The sequence below is a fragment of the Fistularia commersonii genome, chromosome 1 (assembly GCF_037954325.1).
Source record: "Fistularia commersonii isolate RoL2024-O1a breed Wild chromosome 1, RoL_Fcom_v1.0, whole genome shotgun sequence".
Taxonomy (NCBI): Eukaryota; Metazoa; Chordata; class Actinopteri; order Syngnathiformes; family Fistulariidae; genus Fistularia; species Fistularia commersonii.
The window spans coordinates 25,614,035-25,633,636 of record NC_141284.1 but is presented as its reverse complement, the minus strand read 5'-3'; the positions used below and the strand labels follow the sequence as shown (position 1 = coordinate 25,633,636).

Here is a 19,602-nt window from a genome sequence, read left to right as displayed (position 1 = left end):
AAGAGTCATTCCTTGTGTTTGTCATTGCGATTGGACTTCTAAGATTTCTTAAAGACGTTTTGCCTCCCATCGGGGGGGTGCTTTCCAAAGTGTCCGTTCACCTTCTCCTGAGGAAGAGCATTGAGACAATGATGATGCATAGTGGATGACAAAATTCCTGTACAGAAAAACAGGAAGACAATATTAGGCACTGGGAACATGCTCAAGGAAGTTATACCTGACTTCTGCCTTTTTTAGACGCCCGAGAATTACATGATCTGAAATTTCAGTCAGTCACAATATCGTCGTCAAGTTGTCGATGTTCTTTCTGGCAGTGAGCGAGCTGACCCAAACTACTGCAGAGATCGACTGACAGAAGGGTCCAACATCAATAAGTCGCTGGTCACTTTGGGTATCGTAATTTCTGCCCTTGGTAAGTGACCTCAAGCTATTATTCCTAATGAGAGAAAAGGCACTTTGTGGAAGTTAAAATCTCGCCAGCATTTCCACAATCATGAGTTTTGTTCCATGTGTCCTGATACATTTCCTGCCCTTTTCACTCACGTCACACATACCTGCCCCTCAGCCCAGAACTCACAGATGTCAAGCAGCTGCCAGAGTATCAACAGCATGGCCTCTGAGGGTGATGGCAGCATGATGGGGAGCCATAGCAGCTCTCTGTCTGGAGGAGGAGGAGGAGGAGGAGGAGGAGGCAGGAGGCACTGCTTTATCCCTTACAGAGACTCAGTCCTTACCTGGTTGCTGAAAGACAGCCTCGGGGGCAACTCCAAGACCATTATGATCGCAAGTATGTTGCAGAACTGGTTTGGACAAAAAGTGTGTTTGGGCAAAATTATTTTCAAAATCTGAGAGCTATAGAAGAAGATTCAAGTATTACATTAATATAATCCTTTATGGGTGATAAAAAGTCTTCATATTATGTAAGTAAAGTTGACATTTACAAGTAAAAAACTTAACTTGACTTGGCCTTTTACATCATCCTAACATATGGTTGAGCTTAACGTAGTGTTAAGGCAGGGGTCGGCAACCCGTAACACCCAAAGAGCCATTTGGACCCGGTTTCCTCGGAAAGGAAAACACTGGGAGCCGCAATTACTTTTTGACGTCTAAAATAAAGGCACCACTGTATATATTTCTTTTTATTACCTTTACACTTTGTATAAACAAGTGTGTAGTGTGTTGCTTCTGAAATTCACAAAGTATTACAGAGAAAATTAAATTTTATTTATGTAATGAACTCATTTTGAGCTTTGGGCTTTCAGAGTGTGTAGTGGAGCCTTGACCTGAATTTTAAAAATAAATCGGGAAAAAAAATCACTGTGTCAGTAAACAATAAAAAATAAGTATTTGCAAAATATCTTCATAAATATTTATTTTACCTGGTTTATGGGACTTCTGCGCCTGAACTTCTGGGCACAGCATCTGCGAATCGGGACTTTACCGGCTGGCGGGTATACCGGCTTTTGTGAGTGTGATGTTATTTTGAGTGGCGAAAAATAATAAATATAATTTTATTCAATATTTCAAGATCAAAATAATCTTCCAATTTAGAACTAAAAGTTAAGAAAAGGAATTAACACAAATGAAATACACTTCAATTAAATATTTAAAATTTATTTTCCCAAGCCACTCGAAGTCGCAGTGTAAAGATGAAAGAGCCGCGGGTTGCCGACCCCTGTGTTTAGGGGTTACATTCTATTGTATTCAGTCTTTCTAAATAATAAATGTGAAGGACATGTCATGTTGTTTTTTTTTTTTCCACACGTTCAGTTTTTGGTTCTTAATGTGTTTGCAGCGGTCTCACCCTCTGCGAGCAGTTACAATGAGACCCTGAGTACCTTGCGATATGCTGCCCATGCCAGGAACATTGTCAACAAGCCTCGCGTTAATGAGGTCAGTAGCTGCTCAGAAGCCGGAATTTTCCTGTTTGATCTACATGCTTTTTTTGTAGGCTAATGTGCACCTTCACTTCAATGTAGGATGCTAATGTGCGGCTAATCAGGGAGCTGAGAGAAGAGATTGACAGGCTGAAGAGCATGCTGCTCAGCTTTGAACTGGTATGTTGCCCTTAGCTGGGAATCGACTCTCATGCGCTCTATGGGGTTTACCCCACCTCTGAAGCAAAAACACCCTCTCACTGATGTTTGGCTAACACTTGGTGAATTGCTTTGTGTCTTTTGTTTAAGATCCTACTAAATTATATCGTTTACGACTTTTTCCCTTTGCACAGTTAGTATACTGATGCTTTTTTCTTACCGACAGCAGCGTAATCCCAGTCCATCCCTGAGTGATGAAAGGGATGGAGCTCTTTCTGACATTGTGCTACAGAACGAATTAAAGGTAATGCAGGTTTCTTCCAGATAGTTGCTTCTGGCTGACAGATAGTCCTTGAAACATCAAGCTATTTTGAGTTCATATTCAGCTGAATAATTTCAATTTGACAGATATTTCACGAAAAGAAATCCAGAGCACCATGTAATAAGTTACATCAACCCTCCACTTGAATATGAAATATCCATCTTGTCTCACCTCAGGTGAACCCTCTTTTTTTTCCCAGTTTTTAAGATGCCTGACTCTTTCGTTGACTTAATCAAATGATTAAGATTTTAAAACAGAATTGTCTTGCAGTGACGTCTGACATAAAATTTTCTTTGAAAATGTGACCCTTTGAAATGAAAGAAACTTTTTTGGCAGAATATTTCTTATTCACCTCGAGTGTAATTGGGTAATGGTCTGGAGGCAAAACTATGAAAGGTGACCGAATGTTCTTAATTGTCATTATGTGAACAGTCAAAAATGGCTGATGTGTTAGGGATTTTATTTTGACTTCCAAGATAGTAAAGAGCAACTCCAAATATACTCTGGGTATGGAGTTGATCAAGATAGATGAAATCATCTTTAATAGCATTCGTAGACATCGTTGTGAGGATCAGGCTTTGCAGTGCCTTCCAGTGGCCGCAGGGTAGAATGGCGGCCTGGATTTTGTCTACAGGGTTAATTTGTGGAAGGTCTCAGAGCACAAATAGATTCTCTAACCCGATATTCCCATCTCAATAGAGATCCAATGGTGAGCTGATTTGTGAAGATTTACATTTTTTATCATCTCATGGCAAAGTTGTACATCTTAACTGTTGTTCGTTAAACAGCAGAGCACCAAACGCCCCACGGTAAACACTGCTCCCGTGGGTGTTTTCTGATCTGACTGCAAGCACTCATGATTTTCTCCTTCACATTCATATTTGGTTGCAGTCCAGACAACAAATTGAGTCAGGAAGAACTTCAGTTTATAGTGCCAGTGTTCTTTTTTGTTGTTTGTCTGGAACAAGTTTCTTTGTGTCGCCGGACAAAGCAACTCTGTACGGCTTCATCTGTTTTAATGATTTGAACGACTGGTGGTTTTCCCCAAAATGCCTAGTCTTGGAAGCTCTCCTGAACTTGCCCAGCAGCTCCATCCTGTCCTCTGCTAAAATACAACCAATTTTTAGGCTTGGATATTAAAAAAAATAAAGAAATATTATATTTACATTAATTATTACATTATCATTGTAGCTTAGTCTCAGCAGCTTAACTCAGTGTATATTGCTATGAGGATGTCAGTAAAAGTAGTAAAGTGTCATTGTTAGAAATATTTAACCACAGATCTTCGCCACTGTGGTTTCATCAAGCTCTCTCCATGCCTCATCCTCAGGTGGAACAGCTGACAAAAGACTGGTCAGAGAGCTGGGGAGACAAGAAGGAGCTGCTAGAGCATTACAGCGTCGACATTAACAGAGACCGTGCTGGTTTCCTCATAAACTCCCTCCAACCACACCTGGTTACCCTCGATAGGGACGTTCTCAGCACTGGAGTCGTCTTTTATCATCTCAGGGTATGACCGTAAATAGATGGCTCTGACTTTACCATTAAATACTGGTCCTTCTCAGTTCAGTCTTTAATTAGTACAATATCTGGTGTCGTTGGTGGAGTTTACGTTCAATGATCAAAGATCGGATTTTTAATTGTTACATATCCTGTCACAGTCTATCCTACAGCTTCTTAAAACATTTCTTTCCATCCCAAGAGAAATACTCTGCTCCTTTGAAAATACGCATTTATATGAGCAACGCACTTTCAACCCTCAATCCTATATATTTATATATGTTTTCACATTCTTTTCATTTGAGCTCCTTATTTTCGAAGCTCAAGTCTATGTTTTCGTCACCTGTCTTGACTAAAATCATTTCTTTTTTTTTTTTTGCTAGATTCTTCTTCCCTACTTCATTTTCTCTCTGTTCAGCTAAAAAGCGTTCAGCGTTTTGATGGTCTTTTCTCTTTGCTCTACTCTCCAACTGTCCTGTCGATCTACCATCTCTATGTCTGTCTGTCTTTCACAATGCATAAAGGTTGGTTGAATAAGAGGCTCTTAGTTCTGAGGATAGGACTCGGGGGAGCTTAAGCTGCCCCGATTCTGACAATGACAAGCATACCCTCAGGCCTGACAATTACACTGTATCCTGCATGTGAAGAGCTGAGGCCACCTGGGAGCACATGTGGTCTTGACATCATATGAGAAAGCCTTTTAATCCCATTAGATAAAACTTGAAAGTAAACAAATGGTAGATTTTCTGTTGCTTATATCGAATGTGAGAATTAAATACTAAGAGAAGGTACAAAGTAACAAGTTCACCACATACTATGTGAAATTTTTGAAAACTTTCTTTTGTTGCAGGACGGAGTTACCCGCATCGGGCCACAGGACCAGTTTGAAGAGCCTCAAATCGGTAACAAATTTTGTTAGCATTTTAATGTATGCCAATTAAGCTAATGAATCCATTAGAATTTAATTTTTTGGCTATTTCTTATTATAAGACTTCATATTATAAAATAATGTATTATATAGAAAAGTAAAAATGGAAGGGAAAACAATGAAAGCGATTTCCAGCTTGAACTGTGGTAAAACGGGCCATTAGTGCATTCATAAATGCTACTCTGAGCTACTCTGTAGCCAAATACACATTAAAATGCACATTTTAACAAATATGTAATTCTCTCAGTATCCATGTTTTTTTTTCCTGCATTCTACTTCTAGTTCTGTCTGGCTCTGCCAGCTGTGAGATTGAAAACCATGGAGGTGTTGTGATGCTCAGACCCCTGCCAGGTTGCGTCTGTCTGCTCAATGACAGGGAGGTCACTGAGCCCTGCAGATTGGCTCAAGGTCAGCCCAAGTCCTTCAAAAGCAATTCAGTTGTGTCACCCTGTTGTGTTTTTCATGCTGATTAGATACTGAATCTTATCATTTAGCTTAAAATCCTTGTTGGCAGGTAGTTACGCAGGTAGTCTTTCTTGAGAGCAAATACTAAAATGTGTAATCACAATGTGTTTATGTAACACACACACACACACACACACACACACACACATGCACTGACAGGTAAACACTGCAGACCTCCTGTACTCAGCCTACATAAACATTCTGACAAACAATGAGCAAAGCTTGTTATGAACAGAACGTTCTTCTGTTACCAGGGATGGTGATCACCTTGGGAGGAGTGCATAAATTCCGCTTCAACCACCCAGCAGAAGCAGCCGTTCTCAGAGAACGAAGGCGGGTGGGTGGAACTCTTTGAACGTAAAGATTATCGTTGGCCATCACTGGCTTCATCGTGATACTGAAGATGACTTAATTGTCTAGTTCTTTCAATATTTAGTGTGTTTTTCTTCTGTTTCTCTCTTTTCCAGGCTAGTGAGGGGGGTTTGACCTGCAACTACATGGACCTCTGCCCTCTGACACCAGACCACTGGTAAATAGAGAATCGTAAACAAACAGAGCTACAACATGTATTATTTGTTGTGTCTATGTTATTTTCATGCGTAACATGATCATTTTATACCAGGTCACATCATTCATATTTCATTTGTGGTAGAATGTCTACTTGTATGCATGATTTAGAAATGGGGCCGTGCGTCATGCATGTTTCCTTCAATTTGGTTGAGATTGCATGTGTTTCCATTTGTCTACATCCTTTTCTTGTTAGGTATTTTGATATTTTTTGTCAGTACTGCCCAGATAAAAATTAAAACAAGACACAATTTTATATTGAACACTGTAATACGACACTGTAATAGCACAATACACAATTATGAACAGTAAAATAATTGTTTTATGTTTTCCATTTTTTTTTTAATCAGCGTTAGTCAGTATTTAATTGTGTGCCCCATTTACAGTGCAGACAAAGAAAATATCCTACTGCAGCCAGATGCTTGTCTGCAGCCCAGTGAGGAGTCCACAGCAAGGCAGCGTGTAGAGGAGCAGCAACGTTATGTGGAGAATTTGCGACATGAGATTAATTCTGAACAGCAACAGGCTGAAAGAGAGCTAGAGAGGGAGCAAGCCAACCTTAAGCAGCAGCAAATTGAGAGTAAGTAATGTTCCCGTTGTCATTTAAAATGTAAATTGTCACATACAAATCCCCTATCACAGTCCTTTGGAAAATATTTAGCTTGAGGATCCCTTCCTGACTAAGTTATATCAATCTTCACAGTCAAGCAGTGGATTCTTCAGGAGAAACATCGTCTTTCAGTTGTGGAGCAGAAAGCCACCCAAGAGCTTGGAGTTCAAACAGATTTTCTCCCTGCGGCCTGTTTGTTGTCAGAGGATCAGGAAGCTCTGGCAGTAGATTGTCCATCTTATTTAGTAAGGGCAAGGAAGAAATTGGTTCAAGAGGAATTACTGAAACATCACGGCGTGTGCCGTGCAGAGAACCGCATCCGTCGGAAAAGGCTGCACTTTCAGCTTGAAAGAATCGCCCGCAAGCGGCAACTATTGGAGGCCAAGAAAGAATTACAGCGGCTAGAAAAGGCTGTGCCTCGAGGACCAGACAGTCCCGAATTTCCTGAGCTGGGGTCGTCCTCCAAGCTCAGAGGAGGACTTCTTGTTTCTCGAAGACACTCCTTTTCTGCAGATCTTCTGTCCCGGCTCTATCCACAGAACACCCCTATCTTCAGGTAAGCATGTTATGCTATCTTAAATGAAAGTTAGATCAATAAATAAATATTTCAATCTATACCTGGTAATCTTAAATTAGTCTATGTTAATATCAGTCGCTTTTTTTATCTTCTCAAAAGGCACTTCCTGAAGAGGAATAGGTCCACAGAACAAACCTCAGGTCTAATCCCAGCCCCTTATTCCGATGGCAGCAGGAAGTGGGTTTCTGATGAGTGCCTTCCCCGCGAAAGGTCCCAGAGTTGCTCTGCCACCATCCTCTCAGGACAAGGGCAAACCACCCAGAGCAGAGTAAAATCCCCTGAAAGCACCGGACCGGCAGACCAACACGGTGTGGTCTCCAAGGAATGTCCAGAAAGAAAACCATTGCTTCCAAAAAGAGAACTGACTTTTAAGAACAGATCAGATCAGAAACCACTATTAACACGGAAGTCACCATTTAGCTGTGCCGTGCAGGTCGTTGGCAAAGAAAATGCACAAGTACCCACAACAGGCAAAAATATATTTCTGAATGTTCAGCGTATGAACGTAAAGACCCAATCACATACCACATGTGACACCGGACAGGAAACCGGAAAGAAATGCTTTTCCAATTCAGTCGCCCCCAAGTTGAAAAGAGCATTGTTCAAAGTGTTCCGAAAACCACCGCCAGGTGCAAACGGAGGGCGAGGCCACAAAGCTCTTGGACGGATAGCAACCAAATTTCACTGGAGGCAACGAAGGGACAGGAGTCTCAAAGATACCAAAATGGGTAAAAGTCAGTGTGCCATCAAAACGGCTGCTTCATGTGAGGAGCTCGACCAAAGGACTGTGATTCACAGCATCAGACAGAGACAGTGGCATAGCACAGAAGCCCTGATGAACAAGACCAGCAAATGGGTCGAGAGACAGCAAGGATTGGTCAGATGGGAAGAGGACAGGGAAGTTGAATTAGAGAGGGGTGATGGATCATCAGACTGTGAGAGCCTGTTCTCTCTTGATTCTCTATCCTCTACTTATGCAACAGCCCGAACCGAACAACTGAAAAATGAGGACGCTCTGAATGACACAGAGAGTGAAGATAGCGAGATGTCTGAAGACTCCTTAGCTCCGTATAGCCATAAAAAATGCTCACCAGTGAAAACAGGAATCCAGACAGTTACGCTTGATTATTCAACGGTGAAGAGTGCATCACAGTCATCCACAGAGAAGAAAAGGCCAAATGAAAGTGGTGCCTCTGAACAACTCAACATAATTCAGGCCAAGACGTATTTGAGCATAGAAAGTTCTCCAGAAACAAACCATAGTGGTGTAACAAGAAAATTACCTCATCCTCATACTTTAGCAGAACATTTAAAATACAGAACCACTGGACACAAAGTGATTGAATGTTTCGTTAACGCATCACCTGCTTCAAGGAATGACCCGCACCCTCCTCGCATTGGTTGCATGAAGGAGTCAGTGCCCCTTTCTGACACAGGGTCCTCAGTCGATACCGCTGACCACCACGTGGTTGGCAGACACTCTCTGCCTTTCCAAACGGAACTGATGTCACGAGACATTAAGACAAGCAGTAGTTCCAGTCCAAAAAGTATGAACCACTCAGACCCTCAAAGAGAATGTAATCTCAGTATGTCAATGACCAACAGTACTGAAGGTGTAAATGTACCAGCACATAAATCCAACTTTGATTACTGCAGGGAGACATCAGATTCATCAGATTTTCAAGACTTGCAGGATCTAGCAAAACCTGGCAATGCCCCGCAATCTGAGAGTAGTGTAGCGGAACCAAACAGTGTGCAGCACTCTTTAGTGGGTACAGCAGACTGTCACGCTACTCCACCACCTTTGGACAGATCACATCAAATTGGTTGTGTGTCAACCACTGAGGCACCTGACACCAAACAAGCAACGTTAAAATTGCCGCAGGTGCTGAAAGATGTTGATGAAGTAGTTGCTGATGTTACAATGCCCCTTGACATGGAGGCGTTAGCCCTAAGTTGTCAAAGAAAAATGCAGTCATGTGATGGTCAAATAATGAGCAAGAGCTCTGAAACTGCATGCACCTTCAAAACATCCACTGAAGATGACATAAGATGCAATATCCATCGCAAAAAAGATATGACCCAAAATAAGTTAGGGAATACCAGAGATGGATCCCTCACAAGGGATGGGACATTAGGAATGGGTGAATCCAAATGCAGTTTGGACTACAATGTGGTTCGGCAAGAACTTGTTAAATTAGCTTGTAAAAGCTCCAGGAAGAGAAACAAAGAACAGCAGGATCCTTTCATTGGAAGCCTGAAAATTCCTAAAAGGAGTAGTAGCACAGACGTGGCAACCTTGAGCTCGACACCAGTTGGCAAACTAGAAGATATATGGCTTGATGGTGATCATAATATCAGTGACTCTAAAGAAGAACAGACGCTTGTGGAACTTGTTAGCCCTGGGCTTTCGTCCTGTGGAGCTAATGGAGCTGTAGGACAAGACAGGGAGGCTTCATTGGCATCACCATTTTTTGATACCATGTCCAAGACACACAGACAAATTAATGACATCTTTGAGGACTACAAATGTGTAATTGAAAGTTCTGATGAAAGTTTACAGAGTGGTACTTCTGTTGGGGAGCAGACTTTAGTTGATACCTTTTCAGGCACAATAGGGGCAAAATCTCAAAGCGAAACCTCTAAGCTTCATGGAAGTCGGTCGGATGCAATTTGTTGTGCCATCGACCAGAGAATCTCAGAAGTGGTAAAGGAGCACATAAAGCCGGCATTAATAGGAAGCAATGATGGGAGCAGGAGTATGAGTCAGACCCTGAATGTTTTGTCATCATCTGCCAGTGGTTTTGGCATAGAGAGCAAAGATGATGGATGGATAGAAAACCACCTGATCCATGAAAGGAGTTTTAAGAAAAAAGAAGAGACCAACCATGGTCCAAAGCCTTCATTGGACTGTGCAAGAAGCCAAAATGCGTTGGACAAAGCAGAGCACTTATCAACTGCACCAGTTGTGTGCCTGCCGATCAATGACAGCATGCTCAAGTGTTTAGACATTTCACAAAACAGAGAAGAGAACTGCAGCGTTGTCAGTGATGCACTGGGAAACCCAGTGAACCCTTTTGCAATAGCTGAAAATATTGAATCAGATCTCACTCTGAATGGCCATGAACACTCAGGGGACCTTGGAAACTGTCCTTCAAATGTTCCAATTACATTGTCCTCAGTAAGTGACTCAACTTTAGGTGAAAGAAATTATGTGGAGGAAAATGCTACATTAAAGGATGTTGGTCAGGAGAAAAAGGGGAATAATCTTAGTTCTACCAGCGCCATTTTTTCAATTGAAGCCAACCACAGGACTTGTGCTCATTTGGATTCTGATGACCATCAGCTCAACACAGTTACGATTTACTCACCCACCTCTGGTGTCACAAAAGTCGACGACCACTGTAAATATGCAAAAGATGTTAATTCAGTAAATGCATCTAGTTTTGAAGATAAGGAGAAGCAGTCGTACAGTCTACGCTCACCTAAAGAATTTGAACACTGTCTCCCAATTAGTGCTTGTTCTGCATTGGGTCAAGTTATAACACAACATAATTACGGTCATGAGAACAAATCTGTCGATGAGAGTGCCACCTCGAAAGTGTTTGATGAAGATACCGTCACTGAAACTGAAGCCGTCTCTACATTACAGAAAAAATATTGTATCAGATTGCAGGATCAGTCCAGAAATCCTCAAACCCATTCCAGTGACCTGGCTCAGAAATGTGATGTCAATATAAATCATAGTGACGCTTGCCAAAATATAACACAGTCTCCGAGCACATTCAGTGACGAATGTGAAGTCGACAGCAAAGGAAATTGTTTAGAAAAGATTGAGACTTTGAACCAATCTGAAACGCCCGCTCTGAACACCATTGCAGATTCACAATATGAGACACAGGCTCAGTACAAAATACCAGAAGGATATGCCATCAAAAATGCAAGAACTATGATCCCAACGCAAGGCAGGAGAAGCACTAATTGTGGCACACAATGTGATTTGGCACCCGTGCATAAGAAGGGCAAGTCAAAAAGACAACGAAGGTCGAAGTCACAGACTCATCCCACCCCTTCAACTCTTTCCTCTCAGTCATCTTTATCAGATGGAGAGGATGACAACATATCCAGGGTGAACCACAGTGGGGTCACATTAACACAGCTAAAAGTTGGACCTGAGATTAGCAGCAAACCTGACTTTAGAATGCAAAGAACTAATGAGTCACTTATTTCCGTAAGCGTCTTGGCTGGAAAATCAAGCAACAAAGAGACTTCCAACATTGTCACATATAACAGAAACTACAGCCGAAAAAGGCCGTCTGTACCCCCCCTGCAAGCAGTATCACAAAAGATGAGTCCAGAAAAAATGAGTCCACATAATGAGAAAAATGAATCGGTGAAGTCTCGGGATTCCCCTATGCATTTTGCTTCAAGTGACATCAACCCTTTTGTTCATCAGTGGCAAGATATGGACTCGGGCACACAGTGTTTTAAGAATCCATCATTTGGGAGTGCTGCTGACCTTTCCTGTAAATCTCACCTTTTAGACAGCACTGAAAAAGGAATAACAAGATGCTGTAGTGTCGACAATGGTCTGAATGGGCAGAACTCTCCTTTCACCTCCCATTTGAGCACTTACGCCACCAACAAAGAGCTCTCCGGTACACTGAGTAGCATTGAGGATTACAAAGCTCATATCAGCAAAACATCTAAATGTACAACACCTCAACAGCCAACCGCCGAAAGTCAGTCTCACCCAGGTAATCGTACAGCAGACACAAGTTCTTCAAGTAACAATGTTCCCAGTGGTTTTTGCAATAACTCGAGTCAGGTGGATGAAATTATGTTTGTTTACTCATCGGAGCCAGAGTCTCAAGTAAACAAAGAACAAAGAAGGTTGACTTCTGAACACAGCACTCAAACTGAGCGTTGCCTACCGGTGGCTCTGACTAATGGCAATGTAAAGAGGAGAGAGCGGCACCAAAGGAGCAAAACCGATGTGCCCGCAACCCAGAAAACCAAAATGGACATTAGTGAATCAGCAACATGGGCAAGTATGGAAAGCATGTCAGTTCAAATCTCAAAGCTGATTGATAGCACCTCGAACCTCCTGGGGGATGTCCAGGGCATGAGAACAGGTCAGATCCATGGATCCAGTCCACAAAGGACATTTAATTCATCGAATCCGAGTATCTCCTTCAGTGAGTCCAAAGATAACACCCAGAGAGACTTCTCAACCCAAACGTCAGTTGATATCGGGATCCAGACGGAAAGTCCTTCACCAACAGAAAAGAGTGAAGGCACTAACCGTGAAGCACACACAAACAGCTCAGAAAAAACTCATGAGGTCAATTTGATTGTCAAAGTAATTGGGTCTGAAATTGTCAAAGTGTCTCAAGAGAAGGAGATTCATCTTGTGGTAAAGAATAAGTTGGATGAGAAGATTACAAGCATGCCTGACCCGAGGTTGAACACCTCAGGGGAATCATCTGGCACACAACCCGAGAAGGCTTCTCTCAAACCACGTGATGTAAAAGCTGTAGCTGAATGTCCAAGGCACGAAAGATCCGCTCCTCCTAAAAGCTCAAGGAAAAGTATGCCTGAGTTGCTGTGCCACAAAACTGCTGCGGTAACCCATGAAACTGGTCGAAGAGCACAGAGAAATAGATGCCAAGAAAGGAATGATCTATTCTCTTTAAAAAAGGACATTCTATACACAGATCGTGCATCATCCCCAATTCTCACTGTTGAAACAAGAGGAATGAAGGCAAAAGGAAAACCATGCACACCATCTCCTTTGAAACCTCGGAAAGCAAATGTAACCCATGCATCTGAGAACGTGTGCCTTATTGAGTTTTCTAGCAAACAGTCATCTCTTTTTGGTGATAGCCAATTGGTTAGACAGGATGGTGACATCTCGTCAAGTACATCAGAATCCATATCACAAGAGAACATGCCTCAAATGTTATGTTCAAAACCTAAGGCCCTGGATGACTGTTCTGCAAACCTTTCTTTGCCAGATAGATATGGAAGCACTGACAGAAATATTACCAATGAAGACCAGGGCAACCCCCAGCCTGGATCCAAATGGCAAATGACCTCTTCACCGTGTTCTCAGTGGGGAATCTGCGATTTTTCTGCGCAGAACCAAATCACAACCGCATTACAACAGACGTCCCCTTTCAAACAGCAGACAAATTTGAAATATGGCAAAACTTCAAGTCATACTGTTCAGTCAAGAGATTTTTGGGTTCCGTCCTCAATCACTGACAAGGCAGTGCTTCTTCAAGAGGATGACATGGTGTCTCTGGCACCCAGTGAGTGTAACACTGATATCCTGGTGAACAGTAAACCTTTGACTGGTGTGTCCAACTGTCAAGACAATGAGAGAATCCCAGAGGATCTTCCAATGCACAATAAGTTCAGTAATTGGTCAGGCATCAACCCTCAACCATCAAAGTGCTCTGGTTTCACCAACAAACTGGCCACCGGTAACAAGTATCTCAGCAAGAGGGACTGCGGTGAATGGAGTGAGCTTGAGAGTTTTGACTCCAATGGGGACTCGGTGGTTCAGACAGACGGACGGTCGCGAGAGATCGAGAGGCTGCGACAAGAAAGAGAGCAGGTGATGGCGACAGTCAACCTCAACATGAATCAGACTCCCCTGACGGTGGAGCTCACAGAGGCCAAGCTGCATTATGGCCTCGGAGAGACGGATACAATGTTAAAGATGTTGTCCCTAAGATCCAGAGAAGAGCTGGGGCCATCCACATCCACCCCCACTAAACAACAGCTGTATGATAGGTAAGGCTAACATTGTCCCAATACCTCTTATTTTTAAAGAAAGTGACTTTCTCTTCTTTTTTTTTTTTTTTTTTGTTTGTTTAATTTTTTTTTAAGTTTGCTGTCCGACTTCAGCATTTTTGAAAACTTCAATTTATATCTGAGCTTGGAATATATCAAAATAAAGAACAAATGTTCTAGCTCGAGTCAGAAAGGTTTGACACCTTCTCTTTAGCCCTCTTCCCTCAAGAGAATGTGATCAGGCTGTTTTAAATTGAGGACTCAAGGAACATTTATTGTCATACCCTCACCCCTTTACAGTTTGTGCTACAGTACCCAGATCCGGTTTCAAGTAAGCCATTAATAAAAATGAAAAAAAAAAAAAACAACAAAATAGCAACCAGTCAAAGAAAATTATATACATTTTTCTCATTCTTGTTTCACAAATGCCTCAACATTGGTGTCTTTAATTTATAAACACTTCTCTTTTTTTCTATTTATGTTTTTAAACATTTGGTGAACTGCAGCAGCTTTATAATCTTGGATAAGAATATTGATGTTATTCTGCATTTTCATCATACATTTATAACATCTATTCTAATTTTGCCCAAAAAATAAAGCATTGTACTCATTGAATTATGCACTACTCCTTGAACCGGTCTTGACAAAAGTAAAGAACTCCTCTTTTTATCTGTAATCCTTTTCTCTTAGGCACCGCAGGAGTATAGAGGGGTTGAGGCAAGAGAGAGAAGAGCGCCTCCAGACTTACCGGAGAACTCGCAGTCTGAGTCCCAACAAACATTCTCACACTTCTCCTCAGGAGACTGTTTCCTCCCCTAAGGTCTCAGCTGCCATGCCCAGTCGTCCTAAAGACTGCCTGCAGCAGCTACGCCAGGAAGTTATAGACATCACAGGGTAAAACATAGCTTGTATGGAAAAAAAAAAGCTAACACAAAAGCAATTTAGGAGTGTCTGACATGATGAATTTATATTTTAGATAACTGCTGATAGCTGATGTCAATTATTATTGCCAGAATACCACAGCCTCACAGAGTGGAGGGCCATTGCCCGTCAGACATTGAGCAGCTGCTGCGCGACTATGGCCGTGCCCGGGAGGAAGCCAGAACAGAGATTGCGAAAGCAAGAGAACGACTTAGAGAGAGGACTGAACAAGAGAAGAGGCGGCTCCAGCAGCAGGCGCTGTCGCAGGAAACTAAAGTAAGAAGGCATTTAGCAGCAATGTCATCATTTTTTTGGGGGGATTGTCGACTGATGTTTCACAGTGATACAAGTCAATCTATCTATTTTTCCTGCTTGACTCACCTTGTTGTTTTTGTGTTTATACATGTATAAACAAAAACAGACAAAAGGAAAACAAATACAGATTGGCAGTACACTGCAGCAGTCCTTGGCACACAAGATAAAATACTTTGCATGTTCAAATAGGAATGGGATGAAGTTTAAACTTATTTATCAGAACCCCCTTTCCACAATTCTTGCACGCAGTCCCAACGGGGGACACTCACACACACTCCCGTAGAAGAAACACTGGAAAGCAGGGTTTCTTCTCACCAGAAAGACAAACCGAGATTTCTTACGGCTTTTTATGTCATCGCAATCAGCTATGCAGTTCTTACACTTAATTACTATATGATTTGTATTCCTTGTCACTTGGTTACAACGACTGTTTCGCTTCTCGTCCATCTGTCCAACAGTTATTTTTTCACACTTGTATTTATTATTGGAATATTCAGAAAAAGTTGATGGAGAAATGTTCAAAGGTAGTTTTTTTTTAACTTGCAGCATTTCAGTTCTTGTGTTTGACATTCTCACAATGAATTATTCACACCCTAGTACCAAAGTAGTTAGTCTTTTCTGAATTTTGCACCTGAAATTTACTCACTTGACTATTTTGTATTTTAAGAGCACTATTTTTTAAAATTTCTAGACACAAAGGTGAAGCAGCTTTTTTTTCTATGAAGGTTTTAAGCAGTTGAAGTGTATTTTTCTACATAATTATTAATGTTCTTACATTCATAACTCTTTTGTACCAAAGATTAATCAGAAGTCCCTGGGAATGACGCATCTTGACTTGTTCAGAATAATGAATATAATGTTACACTACTTGATAACTATTTGAGACAGGAATAGTATCAAGTTCCCCAATTAATCCATTAGTATGATGTAGTCAAAATGTTAGACTGTTAAGTACCAGCCACAAACTCCTGTCATACCTACTTAAGAATGGTTTCTCTAAACAACAGCTACATTTTACTACACAAATTTTTCACACCTTAGTACAATATCAATTTAATATGAGTGTATGTTAATCATGAACTAATAGTATTTTAGCCTTTGGGATTTTTATTAAATGTAACTCATTTACTTTTATACATTTTCTATAAGATGCAATGTGAACCTTACTTATATTGGGTTTTTAAGGTGGACAGTAATATGAGGGAGTAAAAAATTATTATATTAATAATTTTGGCCGTTAATTTTTATTTTCTAAGTGCATAAATACTGTCTACATAGTTGATTAAAAGTGGGTATATTATATCTATACCCATTTTTGCAACATAAACATGGGAAATTGATCCAGAAAGGTTTTATGTCAGGCAAAATATTGTGAGAAAACAACATATTTGAATGAAAGTACCCCAAAAAAATAAGAAATAAAAAAGGCTGACTGGTGTATTGGTTAGAATGTCCTTTTTCATGAATTATTATTTAAAGTAAAAAAGATACAAAGTTTTTAACACCAAGTATTCAACTGACATGACCTAACACTTCACCACAGCACAGAACATGTTGTAGTAATTTGCATATTGTGTGGTGTGGAACAGGACGACCTGAGACATCGGACAAGAGTCAGCAACAGCACTTTGTGCACAGGGTCCAGCCTAAGCTTGTCCTCTGGACCAACATCAGGCTACAACAGCGGAAACACCCTCCAGCTTCACCATGGCAACACACCAATTCTCTCAGCACAGGTTAGTGGGGTGAAGTTCTAACAAGATCTTGATTTGATCCAGGATGATTGTTTCCTCTCTTAAAAACAGATTCCAGCTCATGCAGCCTCAATTCTGGACACAATTGTTACATTTTCTTGAAATTTGTCAGAATTCCTTTTGACAAGAATGAAGCATGACCCGGATGACCGACAACCTCCGCAGACATTTTGTCAAAATGTGTTTTTATCTAAATAGTTAAAATTCATGCTCCCCTGGATTGCTTTTGCAATTTTCTTTCAGACCTCATGGATCCAGGATGAAGGACACAAGGTCAGGGCATGTCCTCCTATATGTACTCTACAAAGAGCAAAGACCCAGCGAGCCTGGCTTTCTGCCCAGGGTAAAGATCATAGTTCTGTTCTGTTACTAATTATGAAATTGCAGGCACAATCCTACTCTAGTCATTTATTTCACTTATTTCCAGATCCCCTGTTTTTAAATTTTACATGAGCACTTTGCGTTGTCATAGATGTCCGGCCCGAGGCCCCGGCCGCTAGGCTTGAGCCCGTGATGACTCCGAGTCCATCGCCCCCAGCATGTGGTCGCCAGCGTGCCGCCTCCTTCAGCTCCTCCTCCTCTATATCCACAACCTATCAGGATATAACATCCAGTCTCCTTGGCCGAGCTCTCGCTGAGGTAAGTTTGCATTTGCGGTCAAACGCGGACTTTTATTTTGTCACTAATATATCTTTTTTTATCCTTGCGGTGTCTTCGTCCTTTGAATTGTCTGTTATTTATATTTATATTCATATTCGTTTTTATTGTTATTGTTGCGCTGCTGTGACAAAAGAATTTCAACTATAGGGATTAATAAAGTCTTATCTTATCTTATCTTATCTTATCTTATCTTATCTTATCTTATCTTATCTTATCTTATCTTGTCTTCGTGATCAGAATAAACTCCATGATACTTTTTCAGATACGACTGGCCTCCTCCGGGGATTCGGTTAACTTGACGAAGGGCACGGCCACAGCAGGCTGGAGGTGAACTTAATGATTTTGTTAAACATATCTAAATTGATTAATGCTGGAATCAGCCGCCAGACTCTCTACATCTGTCCTCAACCAGTGATTTTATTTATGTGGCTGATGTCGATTCAGGTACCAGGGACAAGAACGAGGCATCCAGGCTTACTACAAGCCTTCCTCCAGCCCATCTGTCCATGGCTTCCTGGGGGTCGGGGAGCTGGACAAAACCCTGGATAGCCTGTGGAATATGATCTGCCAGATGTCCAAAACTCACGTCTATCATCACTCAATCCGCTCTGTCTGGACTCGACCACTAGATGACAGCACTCAGCTGGGTGAGCTAATAAGGCTGCCAAGCCTTTACTGTCACACATACATTAGGTATTACAGTATGTGTAAAGTTGCTATAATGTCAGAAAATGCACGCTAAAATATTGTAGAATTGAAGATAATGCTCTCAGTGTTTCATGTTTCTGCTAACTATCTATCAATTTTTTTTAAATAATTTCTTTCAAGAACAATGATCCTAGAAAAAAATCGACAGAAAACATTGAGATATTCTATTTGGACATTTTATTCTTGAATATTTATGTAATAATATGCAAATTTTGCTACATTATTTTTTTTTTCTTTTTTTGTCTTCCCTGCCAGAATACAATGATTATTCATCATATCACATTGAATTTCTGATGTTTTCTTTTGCTGATGGAATATAAAATGGGATACTTTTCATCTTTTTTAAGAAATTGAATAACTTTTAAAAACTAAGTTGTTTTATATGCGCATATGTATACAAATACATTACCTAGTTGGTGATAAGAACTGTGGGCTTTTCAACTCATTTTGTCACGACTGGGGACAGTCTGTTCATTTCTTTTGGTTTGATTCTGGTCTATATTAATGCACTTCTGCATTTAATTTTCAGTCAGATTTGATTTGTACAAGAGTGCTTGTGCCCTCTAAGACCCTGGAGCAAAAAATTTAATTAAGTTTGCAAATACTGCCTGTCTCTTTTTACCTATTGCACTTTACTAACATTATGTATTTTCTGTTGTCAGCATTTGTCTCTGGCATATTCTAATTCTTCACATCTACATATTATTTTTCAGTGTACCTGTTAACAGATCCGTCCACTTGCCACCTAAACCAACCGAGGGATTTCTGCTGCATCAGCACTGAGTCGAAACAGGTGAGCTCAGCTGCAAAATCATCTGCACGTGCGGATCGTTACTGCATGGGACCTTTTATATTGGGGTCAGTGAGCATTTGCAGCACAGCTAAATGTAAGAATTTCCCCAGCTCGAGGGAAACTCTTCTGTTTACTGTCATATTAGTATGGCATGAAATCGGGACAGTCGCATGTAATTGCAACCAATTTCACAGCGTGCGGAGTGTTGTGGCGTGTGTATCCGCAAGATGTTCAACGTGCTGAAAGAGATTTAGGTTCTGCTTGTGCTTTTCAAGATGGCCTTAGGAGTGTAACAACAAAAGCATAGGGCCAGCACAGCAGTGGGAAGGAGAAACTGTCGACTGTAGATACAGGCTGATCGAGCAGCCACGATACCTGCTTTTTTGCTGATTTTGATTCTCACTGCTCCAGGGTGGCCTGTATGTTTTGGCAATGCAGTCTGTGTTTGAGGAGTCTCTGCCTCGTCCCAGTGTGGACGCCATCAGAGGGGAGATGATGCCCAGTTGCTGGGTCCTGGAGCCAGTCAGACGCAGTGGAAGAGACGTCACCAGGGTCACATACCTTCTACAGGTGGGAAATAATGATAAAAGTCAGGCTACTAAATAATAATATTCATGTAATGTCTTAATAAACATTGTGTCCTGT

The 19,602-nt window shown here is 41.2% G+C and overlaps 1 protein-coding gene across 1 annotated transcript in view; it reads left to right on the top strand.

Moving 5' to 3' along the window:
* The window catches only part of stard9 (StAR-related lipid transfer (START) domain containing 9), a 40,951-nt gene that overhangs the window by 18,628 nt on the left and 2,721 nt on the right, over nucleotides 1-19,602 (top strand). Inside the window, exons 10-31 of the mRNA XM_086156668.1 lie at nucleotides 315-412; nucleotides 566-787; nucleotides 1,796-1,893; nucleotides 1,980-2,057; nucleotides 2,263-2,340; nucleotides 3,689-3,868; nucleotides 4,709-4,760; nucleotides 5,069-5,194; nucleotides 5,506-5,588; nucleotides 5,719-5,780; nucleotides 6,205-6,398; nucleotides 6,522-6,984; nucleotides 7,105-13,806; nucleotides 14,497-14,700; nucleotides 14,820-15,003; nucleotides 16,632-16,778; nucleotides 17,040-17,139; nucleotides 17,269-17,435; nucleotides 17,719-17,783; nucleotides 17,901-18,103; nucleotides 18,878-18,957; nucleotides 19,369-19,527. Coding sequence (XP_086012794.1) covers nucleotides 315-412; nucleotides 566-787; nucleotides 1,796-1,893; nucleotides 1,980-2,057; nucleotides 2,263-2,340; nucleotides 3,689-3,868; nucleotides 4,709-4,760; nucleotides 5,069-5,194; nucleotides 5,506-5,588; nucleotides 5,719-5,780; nucleotides 6,205-6,398; nucleotides 6,522-6,984; nucleotides 7,105-13,806; nucleotides 14,497-14,700; nucleotides 14,820-15,003; nucleotides 16,632-16,778; nucleotides 17,040-17,139; nucleotides 17,269-17,435; nucleotides 17,719-17,783; nucleotides 17,901-18,103; nucleotides 18,878-18,957; nucleotides 19,369-19,527 — 9,745 coding nt within the window. The remainder of the gene's footprint in view (nucleotides 1-314; nucleotides 413-565; nucleotides 788-1,795; nucleotides 1,894-1,979; nucleotides 2,058-2,262; nucleotides 2,341-3,688; nucleotides 3,869-4,708; nucleotides 4,761-5,068; nucleotides 5,195-5,505; nucleotides 5,589-5,718; nucleotides 5,781-6,204; nucleotides 6,399-6,521; nucleotides 6,985-7,104; nucleotides 13,807-14,496; nucleotides 14,701-14,819; nucleotides 15,004-16,631; nucleotides 16,779-17,039; nucleotides 17,140-17,268; nucleotides 17,436-17,718; nucleotides 17,784-17,900; nucleotides 18,104-18,877; nucleotides 18,958-19,368; nucleotides 19,528-19,602) is intronic.